Source organism: Sciurus vulgaris (genome assembly GCF_902686455.1).
Source record: "Sciurus vulgaris genome assembly, chromosome: X".
Lineage (NCBI taxonomy): Eukaryota > Metazoa > Chordata > Mammalia > Rodentia > Sciuridae > Sciurus > Sciurus vulgaris.
This window is the reverse complement of record NC_136471.1, coordinates 47,535,617-47,550,330: the sequence shown is the minus strand read 5'-3', so window position 1 is coordinate 47,550,330 and position 14,714 is coordinate 47,535,617. Positions and strand designations below refer to the sequence as shown.

The 14,714-nt window shown below is 38.5% G+C and overlaps 1 protein-coding gene across 2 annotated transcripts; it reads left to right on the top strand.

Moving 5' to 3' along the window:
• The first annotated feature begins 2,778 nt into the window (after positions 1-2,778).
• On the top strand, positions 2,779-4,896 carry TCEAL7 (transcription elongation factor A like 7). 2 transcript variants are annotated; one of them, XM_079123681.1, is made up of 3 exons: positions 2,779-2,905; positions 3,551-3,621; positions 3,970-4,896. In XM_079123681.1, exons 1-3 carry the CDS (start codon positions 2,880-2,882, stop codon positions 4,284-4,286), a joined length of 414 nt encoding a protein of 137 aa, XP_078979807.1. In that variant the 5' UTR covers positions 2,779-2,879; the 3' UTR covers positions 4,287-4,896. The 2 variants fall into 2 exon arrangements, with proteins under 2 accessions (XP_078979807.1, XP_078979808.1); XM_079123682.1 differs by lacking the exon at positions 2,779-2,905 and adding an exon at positions 3,429-3,450.
• The last annotated feature ends 9,818 nt before the right edge of the window (positions 4,897-14,714 follow it).

The following is a 14,714-nucleotide window of genomic DNA, read 5'->3' as shown; positions in this document are numbered from 1 at the left end:
TTTTTAACATAGTCAATTAAAATAATTAATTAATGTAAAAGAAAATCATGTTTCCACTTATTCTGTGACTATAGGCAAACTACTTAACTTCTGTACTCCTTAGTTTCATAATAATAGCATTATGAATATCAATGAATATTAATTTAGTCAATATTTGTAAAATACTTTATTTATTTTAATTTTTTTTGGTACCATAAATTGGACCCAGGGATGCTTAACACCTGAGCCACATCTCCAGCCCTTTTTTATTTTATTTTGAAACAAGGTATTGCTAAGTTGCTTAGGGCCTCACTAAATTGCTAAGGCTGGCTTTGAATTCACAATCCTCCTGCCTCAGCCTCCGAAACTGCTAGGATTACCGGTGTGCATATGTAAAGTACTTTAGAGTTCCTGCAACATAAGAAGCATAGAGTGTTAGATATTATTGATACTGTTCTTGTTATTATAACGACAACACTGAACTCTCTAAAAAGTCAACAGCTCCTACAATTCTTTATCTCTTACTCCAACATGTCTCCTTTCATGAACTTGGGGAAGAGAAGGCCAGAATAATTGTTCTGTAAATTAGAACTGGCTTAGATTCCTTTCGTTACATTCTTATGAGGTTATCTTGCCCCAATTATTGGAGGATTTGGCGGGTATGTAATAATACCTCTTGTCCTTACCTAAGTCCCATCAGCCACTACAAGGGAAACAAGTCAAATGTAACTCAATATTACATTTTTTTGGTTTTGATTGTTTGTTTTTTGGTACCAGGGATTGAACCCAGGGGTGTTTAAACACAAAGCCATATCCCCAGCTCTTTTGATTTCTTATTTGGAGACAAAGTTTTGTCCTTGAATTTGGGGTCCTCTTTATCCTCAGCATCCCAAGCCTCTGGGATTACAGGAATGTGCCACTGCACCCTGCTCGGTGTGTCATTTTGCTTACATTCCCATGCATTTTCATACCTGAACTTTTATTTATAAGCTGAAAGGTACTCTGTGAAATGTCTAGATCAACTAGAGTCTCCTATCTAATAAGACTGTTGGAAAATGAAGTAAAATAACACAGGATGTTGCTATGATTGTAACTATTAGAATCATTTTGTTGGAAGGTGGTAAGACATAAGGCAAAGAGACGAGTAAATGTTGTTGTATTAGTCCATGAGTTGATGACCATCTTCATTAAATAGAGGCAGTTAAGGCAGAGTAGGAAATGGAAGAATTCCCCTGATCCCTGCATGGTAATCAATGGGCATTGGTCACTTATTGAATTAGTTGGTACTTATAAATCTTGTACTAAATGTTTTATATAAAGTATGTCCTTTAGTCTGGACAACTCTGTGAAATATTTAAAATTATTAGTCTTATTTTGGAAATAATGCAAGAAGTTTCAGTATCCAAGTTTTAAATACAACATGTAAGTAAAACAATTAATTCAAACTAGGATCTGTCCATTGCCATGCTTTTTATTAAAAAGGAAATTTTTTGGCATCTGTATATTTCCAGCCATTTATTACTGAATCTAACTATCCAAACAAAAGAGCTTCACAGAGGATTCTGGAATTTTCCACTCTATCAATGAATCTTGCCTCTATTACAATTAATCATTCCTTAATAATTAGGAAAACAGTGGGGCACAGTGACACATGCCTGTAATCCCAGCAGCGCAGGAGGCTGAGGCAGGAGGATCATGAGTTCAAAGTCAGCCTCAGCAAAAGTGAGGCGCTAAGCAACTCAGTGAGACCCTGTCTCTAAATAAAATTTAAAAATAGGGCTGGGGATGTGGCTCAGTGGTTGAGTGCCCCTGATTTCAATCCCCTGTACCTAATATAAATAGATATTGAGTGCAGCTGAGTTAGTTCAATCCCCTGTTCCTAATATAAATATAGATAGATAGATATAGATAGATAGATAGATAGATAAAAATTATGAAAACAATGCTTCACTCTTTTTATGATCTCTTTCTAACTACTAAACTAAACAGAAGGGCATGGTACAACTGGGAGCTAGAGGGCATGACACTGAGATCAAACTAACAAATATTTATGATTGGATTTTGAGATCTGAAAATCTACAGGCAGGGTACTTTGGGATTGTGACCTCAGTGATTCACTTAAGAGAAGGGTTTCACATGCCCACTCCAGCTGCCTGTACATTTTAAACTTCCAAAGATGTTTTGGCCTGAAGGGTCTATATTTATATTATGACTTCAGTAGCAGAAACAGGTGCCTGAGTCTTTATCTTCCTATCTTGAATCTTTTTTTCTGAATGTACATATATTTATCATATTTATGATTATGAAAATCATGTTAAATTTATGGAAAAATTGAAAAATATTAGAAAATTATCAGAACAATACTTTTAAAAATCCCACAATCCCAGTCATTATTATTACCTTTTATCCTAACTCACTCCATCCTTCCTCTTTGGTTTCAATGATTGAACTGCAAGGGAAATGGCAGTTATTAGTGGCTGGGGAGAGGGTGAGTAGAAGATAGACTATACTACTTTTTTTTGTAATCTAGAAAAGAATAAGTAATTCTCTCTCCCAACACAAGCACTAAAAAGTAACAATGGTTAATACAACCATGGGAAGATGCAGCCCCTCCCTGGTAACCAGAGAAAGGCAAATTCTAACCACAAGGAGAAGGGGCCACTTTTGACCTCTGAAATTAGCAAAGTCAAAATTGAGTGACAGGGCCTGGTGTGGCGGGGGTGGGAGGTTGATAGACCGGTCCACTTCTGCAGCACTGCTGGTGGGAGGGGGAGGTGGGAGCCGGAGTTGGAGGATGACATAATCCTCACGTGATCAGAAGCTGACATGAACCCAAGTCCTTATATTCCCGGGCTTCTTTCTCCTCTGGGTACCAGCTCCTTACTGCCCTACAGACTTGCATGCTTGTGGCCAAGGAAAGAAAGAGGTAAATTCCTTACATCCCAGCAGATTGGTGGGAAGCCATTGCTGGGACCCCTGGGGCGGTAGTGGCTGAATCTATTAACATTAATATGCCCGGACTTGCCCTCCCCAAATCCCTGCAAATTGATGGGAGATAATTGCATGTTTTGAAGTGGGAACCAAGGAATAGGTGGAAGTCTCTTGAGCGGCACGCAGAGATTTAGTGATAGTTTAGAAAGAAAACTCAGTTTCTCTCATATTGGAAAGCTTTCTCTTTCTGTTTCTCCTTGTCTTTCCCCAATTTGTGGAGAAAATGGTAGACCTGGAGTGTGGGTTGGTGGGTGGAGAAAGATTGCAATTGTGGTTTGGGGACAAGAGAAATTTAGAGATAATTTGAAAACAGTTTGCCTCACTCAACGTTGGCCTGCGGTGGAGAGGGGCGGGGCGGGGGATGGGCGACGGTCAGCCTTACGGGTCTGAGGGTGAGGGGTGGGTGCAGGCACAGAATTCCTGAAGGAAGAGATGGGCACGGGAAGGAAACCGGATGGTGGAAAATTTGGAGGGACGACGGTGATGAGATTTCTGGATCAAGATAATGTGTCTCTTGTCTCTGGGGCTGGTTGATTCACAAATAATTCCCTCTTCCCCGCCTCCTTCCTTTTGTTTGCAGGTCCAAAAGCCTGTGTTCACAGACACCTCCAGGCAAGAAAAAGAGCAGTAAACTACCCCACAACTGCACAGGTCAGTGCGAGGAAGTTAGACTGACATTTCAGAGGGTAGAAGATGGGAATGGCAAAAGCTGGGTAAATTTGGCACTTCACAGTCCACCTCCAGGTCTGTCCTCCTTCTCCCGCCCACAGGAGAGGCCATTAGCCTTTTCTGCTGGATAAATGGTGGGTTCCAGGAAGGGAGGGGAAAGAGGAGGACTTGAGAGAGGGGAGAGAGCTGAGATGTTTCCAACTTAAGGAGACTGGACCTGTGGGGCCATTGTGGGAGATTAGGCTAGTGTCTTGCCTCAAAGAGAAACTGATCGTCGTGATGCAAAAGTAACAAAACAATCATCTCTACATTTTTCTCCTTGGACTTAAGCTGGAAACAACATCATGCAAAAACCCTGCAAAGAAAATGAAGGAAAGCCCAAGGGCAGCATGCCAAAGAGGGAGGAAGAACGTCCCTATGGAGAATTTGAACGCCAGCAAACCGAAGGGAATTTTAGACAGAGGCTGCTTCAGTCTCTCGAAGAATTTAAAGAGGACATAGACTATAGGCATTTTAAGGACGAAGAAATGACAAGAGAGGGAGATGAGATGGAAAGGTGCTTAGAAGAGATAAGGGGTCTGAGAAAAAAATTTAGGGCTCTGCATTCTAACCATAGGCATTCTCGGGACCGCCCATATCCTATTTAAGGCACTTCCGCCTGAAAGCATTTACTTTCTGTTATTAATATTGCCAATGATTTCTTTTATCTGCATTTTCTTGCTTAATATTTGCTTTTATTTTACTTCAATCCCTCAGTGTTGATTAGATTTACATATGATTCTTGTCAATATCTCATCTTTTGACCCCATCACACTCTTTAATAAGGGGGCTCACTCATTTACATGGGAAGATGCTCATTATATATTGTAAACACACTACAGAGCAATATATATATGTATATATATATCTCTTATATGTACATTTATATATGACAAAATGCAAAGCAAAATGTCTGAATTATTGTATACCAAAGGTAAACAGTAGATCTGTGTGATTTGTATTTTCTTTTCTTTTTTTTACCTATCTCCATCTTCTCATTTTCCAAGAAAATGAATATGTTGAGTGTGTGTGTGTGTGTGTGTGTGTGTGTTACTTGTGCTACACCTAAAAAGAAAACTAAAATAGACAAAATAAAAGCCCTTTTGGAGGGCAGAGAAACACTAAATAAATCCAATAATAGAAGTATATAATAAATGTAAATTTCAAATTGCCTTTGGATTTCTTTGCCAGAGGAATAAAACTGGCAATCATTACAGATACAGTTGCTTAAGACTCAGTCTTTTCATGGGGAGAATATTTGCCTCACAGGGACACTGTGGGGAAGCAATGATCCAGTAACTCTGAGCAGTGCTTGATGAGACCTTGTTCCACCTATGCTACAGAACCCCAATTATGTGAGGGAGGGCCTGGCCTGACTCAACCTGTGCTCAGAAACAAGTCCAGTAGGCAGATGTGAGGGCTTCATGCTAGTCCTCAGCCATGGAGCCTCACTCCTGTCTTCCCCCAACCCTGGGTCCCACTATGCCTAGTGGCCATGGCTGCTGCTCCTGCTGGGTCCTTTGCCCTGTGCTGGCCCCCTCCACTGCTGGTGCACTGAGGCCTTGAGTGGTAAAACCCCACTGAGTTTCCAGGAGTCCTCTGTGTTGAACTCCACTGTCTTCTTAACCCTCTCTCTGCTTTATAGTGAGGCTTACGATAAGTGGGACTGCTCTAGGGTTGCTGGGGCTGCAATCAATGTCTTGCACAGTCCCCAGCCAAACAGCCACTTCTGCTGTCAATCACAGGATCCTTTGTGTCCATAGGAGTCTGATATGATGCATCCATTTGGGATACAAGTTTGAGTGAAAGATGTCATGCTGTCATCAGAGTTGCTTTTAAGGCCATGAAGTAAGATTTTTGTCCTCTTGTGAGATGATCTCTCCCTGAGCTCTCCTGACAGGCCTGCCTTACTAGTTCAGGAGAATCTTGGGAAACATAAAAACTGCACAAAGTGATGCAGTGAACAGATCTCAGAGAACAGATCTAAGGTAACAGTTCCCTGCTTTCTACCTCAACCTCTCTTGAAACATGTAAAAATGTTTTGTAAGACTAGTATATATAAAGTATAATATACATTTTAGCCTCACAAATTACATATATACATGTTTATGTATGTAATTATACATTTAAGACTAATTTCCCAACTGAACATTTTGCATTTAAAATTAAAGACTATGTCTTTTTTTTTTTCATCGATTAATGCAGTCATTAACATGTAAGGTTTTTTTTTTTTTTTTTTTTTGTCTTGTTTTGTTTTCATTTTGGTACTGGGGATCAAACCCAGGGTCATGTAGTTGGTATGTAATAAATGTTTATTTAGTTAGAATTTTACTGCCCACTTTTACTTAGTATTTATATTATTATTATTATTATTAGTTGCCTCTGGGGATTGAACCCAAAGGCACTTAACTATGGAGCCACATCCCCAGCCTTTTTTATATTTTCTTTTAGAGACAGGGTCTTGCTAAGTTGCTTAGGGTCTTGCTAAATTGCTGAGGCTGTCTTTTAATCACAATCTACCAGCCTTCACCTCCCAAGCCACTGGAATTACAGGCCTACGCCACTGTGCCCAGCCCACTTTTAGTTCTGATTACATAAAATTGACAACAAATCTACTTTTCTAGAAGCTATAACTTACATTGTCAAAAGGAACCCAGCAGAAAAGGGAATTTTCCCATATTCAGTGAATGAAACTATTGTAATATTTTATAACTGTTATGTCTCATAAGCAATCTCCTTACATCATAATCATCTAGAGTGCTTATTAGAAATGCAAAATACTGACACATCTCTCCCTATACACAGACATACTCTTAACAAATACATTGACTCAGAATCTGTGCCTTTGGTGCCAGAATTTTCATTGTGGTGTTCTGATGACATTACTGCATCCATTCCTGCCTTATAAACCTTCAATATAGACTCTGTTTCAGCTAAACTCTGCAGAGAGAATCTCCTGATCATCAAAGACACTGCTGGTTTATAATTCATATTTAGTGACACTTACCAGTCAAAATTGTGTTTATCATAGATTGAAAACTCTAGAAAATATATAGAGTATCTACCAAATCAGGCTTGCTAGGAGGTAATAGTCAAATAAATAATTAAATGGTAAGGTATTATCTCCCTATCCAGAGAGGGTTATTGGCTCTCTTGCATGGCTCTGCACAATTGATTATCCAGGTATCTAGCCTGCATTCCTCTCCTTGTCATATACTCCAGATGGCACACATGGTTTCCATGGTTATTTCAGGGAGAGTAAAAGGATCACTTAGAGTTGTTTGCAAGTCTTTAAGTGTCTTGTATTGCATTTTATGGCCCCAAAATATATGCAAGGGAGGCTGGGAAATATAACAGAGCACATACTTTTTGACCAAGACATCTTACTTTGAGGAATCTATTGAAATGAAAGAATGTACACAAGCATATTCCTTGCTGGTAGCATTGCTCTTTTTGGGGGTGGGGTACTGGAGATTGAACTCAGGGTCACTCAACCAGTGAGCCACATTCCCAGCTGTATGTTGCATTTTATTTAGAGCAGGGTCTCATTGAGTTGCTTAGCGCTTCACTGTTGCTGAGGTTGGCAATGAACTCACCATCCTCCTGTCTCAGCCTCCCGAGCTGCTGGAATTACAGGCGTGTGCCACCGAGCCCAGCACAGGTAGGATTGCTTTTAAGGAAAAAATAAAGAAATGACTTCATTTAAGTTAATAGGGACTTGGTTGAATAACTTAAGGCACATTCATACTATAGCAAGATTAATTTCCATCTGTACTTACTGAACTCTAACAAGACTTTGAAGAAGTCTAAATTGAAATAAAGAGATAGAAGTTATGAAATTCAAAATCATATGAAGAAACAAAGGACAAAGATAATGATAACCTCATTGGTAACCATAAAAGCAGGTAATATTGCATATATGATTATAACTCGTCTTTATTCTCCTATATGACTTAAAAGACAAATGCATAAAAATAATTATAAAGCTCTGTTATTATACACATTTGGTATTAACATATTAGCTGTGAAAATAATAGCATAAAGGGGGATCAAGCTATAATAGAGTTCTTTTACTAAAAACAAATTGTTACAATTAAATAAAAATATTGTTACAAAATGAAGAGATGAATTTTGTTCCGTATGGGAACCAATAAAATAAACTAAAACAATATGGAAAAAGAAATTAGAACAGGCCAAGAACAGTGGTGCATGCCTGTAATTCCAGCAGCTGGGGACACTGAGGCTGAAGGATCTTGAGTTCAAGGTCAGCCTCAGCAACTTAGCGAGACCCTAAGCAACTCAACAAGACCTGGTCTCTAAATAAAATACAAAAAACAGCTGGAGATGTGACTCAGTGGTTAAGTACCCCTGGGTTCAATCTCTGATACAAAAAGAAAGAAATGAGAACAGAATTGAAAGAGTACACAAGATAATAAATCGATTACCCACAATAATGGCAGCAATGGGGGAATTGAGGAACAAAAATTATAAATATGCAGAAAACAAATAGCAAAATGGAAGATATAAGTTCTTCCCTATCAGTAATTAATAAATGTAATTCATTAGTGTTTAAGGATACCCCAAGTTTGATTTAATTAGGTATGGTAATACACACAAACACAGAAATGACTATCATGAAACAAGAAGGTCTTATAATCACAGATTCCTAGAACAGAATATACAGCATGCCATACAAGGCAACATGGAGAAACACGAGAGTCAATCATGAGGTAGAGTAATAATGGGGAAAATGAAGATAAGAACATTTATTGTGGTTTTCTTGGAAGAAACATTTGTGACAGGGTAAACAGGTTTAGGACTGACTACTTTGAATAATTTCAGTGGTTCAGGAATAGAAGTTATCTAGGACTGGTTGAATATGAAAGTCTGATAAATGACATGGTTGGTGATACTGATTCTAGAATTGTTGGTTTACAAATGAAAGGGGTACTCACAGCTGAGTTGTTTGCTATCTCTAGGAATTCAGCTAACTCTGAGAGAAGCAGACACTCTAGGGTCAAGAAGATTCCAGATGCCAAAGTATCCAATACAGAAACTAGAAAAATTAAATTAAATTTGCCAATTAAAAAACAAATAGACTGAATACATTTTTGAAAAGACGTGATCCACCTCCACACTTTCTAAAGCAGATTCATTTTCCATTTTTCTCTAAAGAGAAGGCAGACTTACGATTCAAAGATACAGATAAGTTAAAATTATGATGAACTTTCCTTGAAAAATTTTATAGAGATAAAAAGGACATTATATACTGATAAATGACAATTTATCAAAATGATATTACAATTGTTGCTGGGCATGGTGGCACATGGTTATAATTCTAGCAGCTCAGGAAGCTGAGGCAGGAGGAATGCAGTTTCAAAGACAGCCTCAGCAAATTAGCAAGGCTGTAAGCAACCAAGTGAGACCATATCTCGAGATAAAAAAATATAAAGGGCTGGGGATGTGACTTCAGTAGTTAAGTGCCCTTGCTTAATCGGTCAGATATTAAGATATAATAATTGTAAACACACAAACACACACACACACACACACAAAACAGAGACCCAAAATAAGTGAAGCAAAAACTGATAAATTAAAGGGAGAAATGGACAGTTCTATAACAATACTTGGAATTTCAATAGCTTACACTCAATAATGGAAGTAATAACTAGACAGAAAATCAATAAGGAAAGGGAGGACTTGAACAATGCTATAAGCCAACTAGTCTTAATAGACATACACAAAATATCCCATCACACAACAGAAAAGTACACATTTTTCTCAAGTGTACATGGAGCATTACGTAGAACAGACCATATTGAAACCAAACCTCAATAAAATTTAAAAGAATACAATCATACAAAGTATTTTCTCCAACCACAGTGGAGACAATAATTGAAACCAAAAAGAAACTGAAAACTGGAAATTTCACATATGTGAATATTCAACACCACAATTTTTGGGTGAGGGAACTGTGGATTGAACTGTGGATTGATCTACCTTCCCAGTCATTTTTTACTTATTCTTTTAAATTTTAAGACAGGTCTTTATAAAGTTACTGAGGGTCTCACTAAGTTGCTGAGGCTGACCTTGAACTTGTGATCCTCATGCCTTTGCCTCCCAAGTTTCCAGGATTACAGGCATACACCACCACTCCTGGTTTAAACACCATGTCTGTTAAAAAACAATGGATCAAGGGCTGGGGATATAGCTCAGTTGGCAGAGTGCTTGCCTCTCAAGCACAAGGCCCTGGGTTCAATCCCCAGCTCCTGCCAAAAAGGAAAAAAAAAATGGATAAAAGAATGAATTGAAATTAGAAAATACTGTAATATGACTGAAAATGAAAATACAACTTAACAAAACTTGTGGGAGGCAGCAAATTAGCTCTGGGGGGAATTATAGGTTTAAACACATTAAAAAAAAGGAAGGGGCTGGAGTTATGGCTCAGAGGTAGAGTGCTTGCCTAGCACATGTGAGACACTGGGTTCAATTCTCAGCACCACATAAATAAACCCTGCATTAAAAAAAGAAAAGAAAGCTTCCCAGACAATAAACTAACTTTGGGCTGAGCATATAGCTCAGTTTATAGAGTGCTTGCCTGTCGAGCGTAACGCCCTGGGTTCAATCCCCACAACTGCAAAAAAAAAAAAAAGAACAAGCTAACTTTATGCCTAAAGGAACTAGAAAAAGAAGAGCAAACTAAACCTAAAGTTAATAGAAGGAAGGAAATAATAGAAATTAGGGCAAAGATAAATAATACAGAAAGAGTGACTTTACCAAGATGGAAGAGTGGGAAGCTCTGGACCACCACCTCCTCCATTCCTCCCACAAACATGGCTACAGCAAAAATTCACAGACATATTTCCTTTGTGATAAATCAAAAACTAATTGAAATTGTCTTGCACCCCGCAAGAATGCAAAAGCAGACTCAAAGAAGGTGGTCAGGAGATTTGGAACACCTTCTCCCCAGATGCCCTGCCCCTGGCACAGTGCCATATAATCAAGAAGACACGTCCTAGCTCCCAACTCTGCCCAGTAGGTGGAACGGGCTACTTTATATGTCTATCACATTTTCTTTTCCAGGAGATTCCTTAGAGGACTGGCTTTTGTCTTGCATATCTTGGATCTTTGACTGGTTCAGCAAAATCTAGCTCCCTAGAAGTTGAAGGGAAGTGATAGCTTTGGCTAGTGTCACCATTAATCTTTTCCCCTGCTAAACACAGAACTAGATGACGAAAAGTTCCAGCTCTCAGCTTCCCTTTAGGGAGGAAAAGACTTGACCATTTGAAGGAGTTAAAATTTAAGTGCCCATAATTAAAGCACAGAATCTGTAGTCTAGCAAATGAACTTAGGAAAAGAAACAAAGAGGGACAGGCCTGAGGCCTGAACATACCTAAACAAGCCTAAAATAAGACTGCCAAAACATCAAAATCTAACTGGCCATGGAGGATAAACAATCTCCACAAGGCCGTGGACCATCTGGTGTCACCCACTTTCCCCCTTCTTCCCTTTTCTTTAAGGTTAACTTGACCCCTGCTAACCAAAATAAACTGCCCTACCCCATTGCTGGAATGTCAATTTGCACGTACTACTTGCTGATGTAATCGATGTAGTCATGTGCCCGCTTATGTTTGAATCAGCCAATTGTGTGTACCCGCGCCAAACTCCCTGACTTTTCCTATATAAACCCCTGACTTCTGAGCCTCCGGTCGACTCCTCTGTCTCCTGCGTGAGATACGTGTTGGCCGGAGCTCCGTTATTAAAGTGCCTCGTGCTTTTGCATCAAGCCGGTCTCTCGTGTTTCCTGGAGCGCGCCATCCTGAGACTCGGGTAAGGGTCTTCCTTTTGGGGGGTCCTACACATTCATTCTGTATACCCAACTTCTCTGGGGCTGCCCCCCAAAAATGGCTTTATATTGCAAGACCTGGAGATCTGACAGGTCTGATCTAGCTGCCTAGAGTAGAAGGAAATGGAGGTGGTAACTTGGACTAGGAGACACCATTGGTTCTCCCCTAACCACACAGCTCTGTTCAGAGTGAAACAAGGCAAAACTACAGTTACCTGCTTCACCAGGGGGAGAGAAAGTGTTGATATAGGTCCCTTTAATCTAGATAGGCAGACAGGTGGGGGGTCTTCTCCTGTACATGGCTAGTCTGTGAAGAATAAGAAAGGAAGGTGCTTTGCTCAGTGCTGGACACCAACACAGTGAGTCAAAGCAATAAAAGTTTTAGGAGAAAAACAGGGATAAATCTTCATCACCTTATATTTGGCAAAGAATCTTAGGAATGACACCAAAACCACAAATAACATGAAAAAATAGATAAACTGGACTTTATCCAGATTTAAAACTTTTGTATACCACAGGAAATCATTTAGGAAGTCAAAAGGCAACCTACAGAATGGGAGAGAACATTACAAATCACAAATCTGATAAAGGTCTAGTTTCCAGAATATTAAAAAAAAACTCTCACGAGTCAATAAAAAATACGTAAATGATATGAAATTTTACACTGGCAAAGGATTTTATTTAATAGACATGTCCTCCCACCTCCCAGGAAACTTCGATGCAATTCAAGTGGCCCATAGACTTCCATCAGCTAAGAACACACGATCTAGGTTAATCAATCTGGTCAGCAGGTTAGAGTTCCCTGAACATTGACCTATGCCTTGCTGAGAGGTCCTGTAAGCCAGAGAATACAGTAGTCAGGGTCCAGAGAAGCCCTAAGCCCTTTGAGTAAGGATAACCAACAAGCCTGCCTGGGGTTGAGGAAGACAGTGTGCAGAATTTCCCCTAACCATAGGAAGGCAAATTTCAGTCACAGCTCAGTGATATCACCTGTGGCCCCTTGTATTGGAGGTTGATTGAAAGGTCTTAGACACAGCATGGGTGAGGGATACCGTAAGCTACATGTTTTAGGTCAGAAGCATTTATTTTTCAACACTTGAAAACTTTTATTATATATGCAGCCAATCAAAATACTTTGTACTTGGTACATGTTCATACAATGAAGGCAATATCTCTCTACTGAAATAGTTTTCTTCAGAAAACATGACTTTTTCTTACCTTGAATATTTTCTTTCACCAAATAATAAAAAGGTGTATTAGAATTTTGATTATTAGAATAAAAGAAGTTGACATGGAAAAGAGAAATGAAAGAAAAAGTAAAATAGTGTTTTCTTTTTTTAATTTGTTGTGCAGGGGATTGAACCCAGAGCTTCATGAATGCTAGGCAACTCCTCTATCACTGAGCCACATCCCCTGCTGAAAAAGAAAAATATTAAAAGGAAAATCCTTACTTTTGAATTCCACTCATCCTATCTTGACATCCTACTCAGTATTAATTCCAAATATGTCCAAAAAAGGCAAAATAAGTATAACTGACTGTTGAGAAAAGTGTAAGTAAACATAGGAGGTAAATGCCTTAAGAACAAATGATAGAAAAAAATTGTGAGAATGTGTACCACTGGCCACTAGCCCTGAGAAAAACTATACCTCCTACATTGTAAACAGAGTCAGGAAAATGAAATGTCATGGGTAGAAGGTGTCACTTTTTTTTTTTTTTTTTCCCGTCAGAGGATTATTTTTCCCCAGAGGGTTTTTTTTTTTTTTTTTTTTTTTTTTTTTTTTGTGGAACCAACCTAGATGTCCTTCAATTGATGAATGGATAAAGAAACTGTGGCATATATATACAATGGAATATTACTCTGCCATGAAGAATGATAAAATTATGGCATTTGCAGGCAAATGGATGAAATTGGAGAATATCATGCTAAGTGAGATAAGCCAATCTCAAAAAACCAAAGGACGAATGAGAAGGTGTCACTTTTGAGCTCTCAAATTTGCAAAAAACAAAAATGGGTGTTGTGGTGTTGGGCAGAAAGTGAAATGAGAGGGCAGAGATGATGTAAGTGAAATTGGTAACTGGCTAACCCCTGTGACATGGACCTCCTACAATCAAACTGTGTTGAAGTACTTCAAGTCCTATGAATAATTTCAGATATTACTTTCTTGTTCTTCTGGAGACAAGAAAAGAAATGGAAAGAGTAGATGAGTGTTCTAAAAACCTACATAAGCTTCGTAACAAAATGTGACAAGGGCATTATTTTCTAACTTTTTAAATTTGTTTTTATTAGTTATACTTGACAGTAGAATGTATTTTGACATATTATACATATATGGAGTATAAGTTCCCATTCTTCTGGTTGTACATGGTGTATAGTTACATTGGTCATATATTCATATATGCACATCAGAAGGTAAAGTCTGATTTTTCTGTAGTCTTTCCTGTGACATGGCATTATAAGAAAGGAAAATCATAGGTAAATCTCTTTTCTGAAAGACTATGCAAAAAGCCTAAACAAATATTTTTAAATCAAAGCCATCAACCATCAAGGTGTATGCACTGTGTGTACATGTGTATATACTGCTGATATGGTATGCTAAAAATATTAATTACATAGCGAACAGAAAGACAACAGAGAAATAAACCATAATATGGTTGTGATTGGAACATTATACATAGTATGAACATAATTAACCATATTTAGAAGTTTTAAGATAGGTTTCAATATCCTAATATTTCTGAAATTGGAATGTATTTTACAATGGGTGTTCATACTTATATTATAGTAAAAAGAGTACTGAAATTAAATGATGCATCTTACAACTGAGGACATTCTTTATGGTATCATCCCTGGTACCAAAGGGGGACTTAACCACTGAGCCACATCTCCAACCCTTTTTATGTTTTATTTGAGACAGGGTCTGGCTAAGTTGCTTACAGCCTCACTAAGTTGCTGAGGCTGGCTTTGAAATTGTGATCCTCCTGCCTCAGCCTCCCAAGCTGATGGGATTATAGGCATGTGTCACCAGGTCAGGCTTTGAGGACATTTTTTTTATTTGAGGAAATATGAAATGGTTTTAGATGTGTAAAATAGACCTACAGGAGTTTTTCCTCCTGATACCCACAATGGCTGACAACAACAATGTATTCTGCAATTCACTTCTTTTCAATTCTGATACTATCCTTGCAGAA

Bases quoted from the DNA above. Each gene is read 5' to 3' on its own strand.
- TCEAL7 (XM_079123681.1), top strand. From the start codon at position 2,880: ATGCTTGTGGCCAAGGAAAGAAAGAG. The intron at 2,906-3,550 runs GTAAATTCCTTA...TTTTGTTTGCAG, and splicing joins GTGGCCAAGGAAAGAAAGAG to GTCCAAAAGCCTGTGTTCAC. The intron at 3,622-3,969 runs GTCAGTGCGAGG...CTTGGACTTAAG, and splicing joins ACTACCCCACAACTGCACAG to CTGGAAACAACATCATGCAA.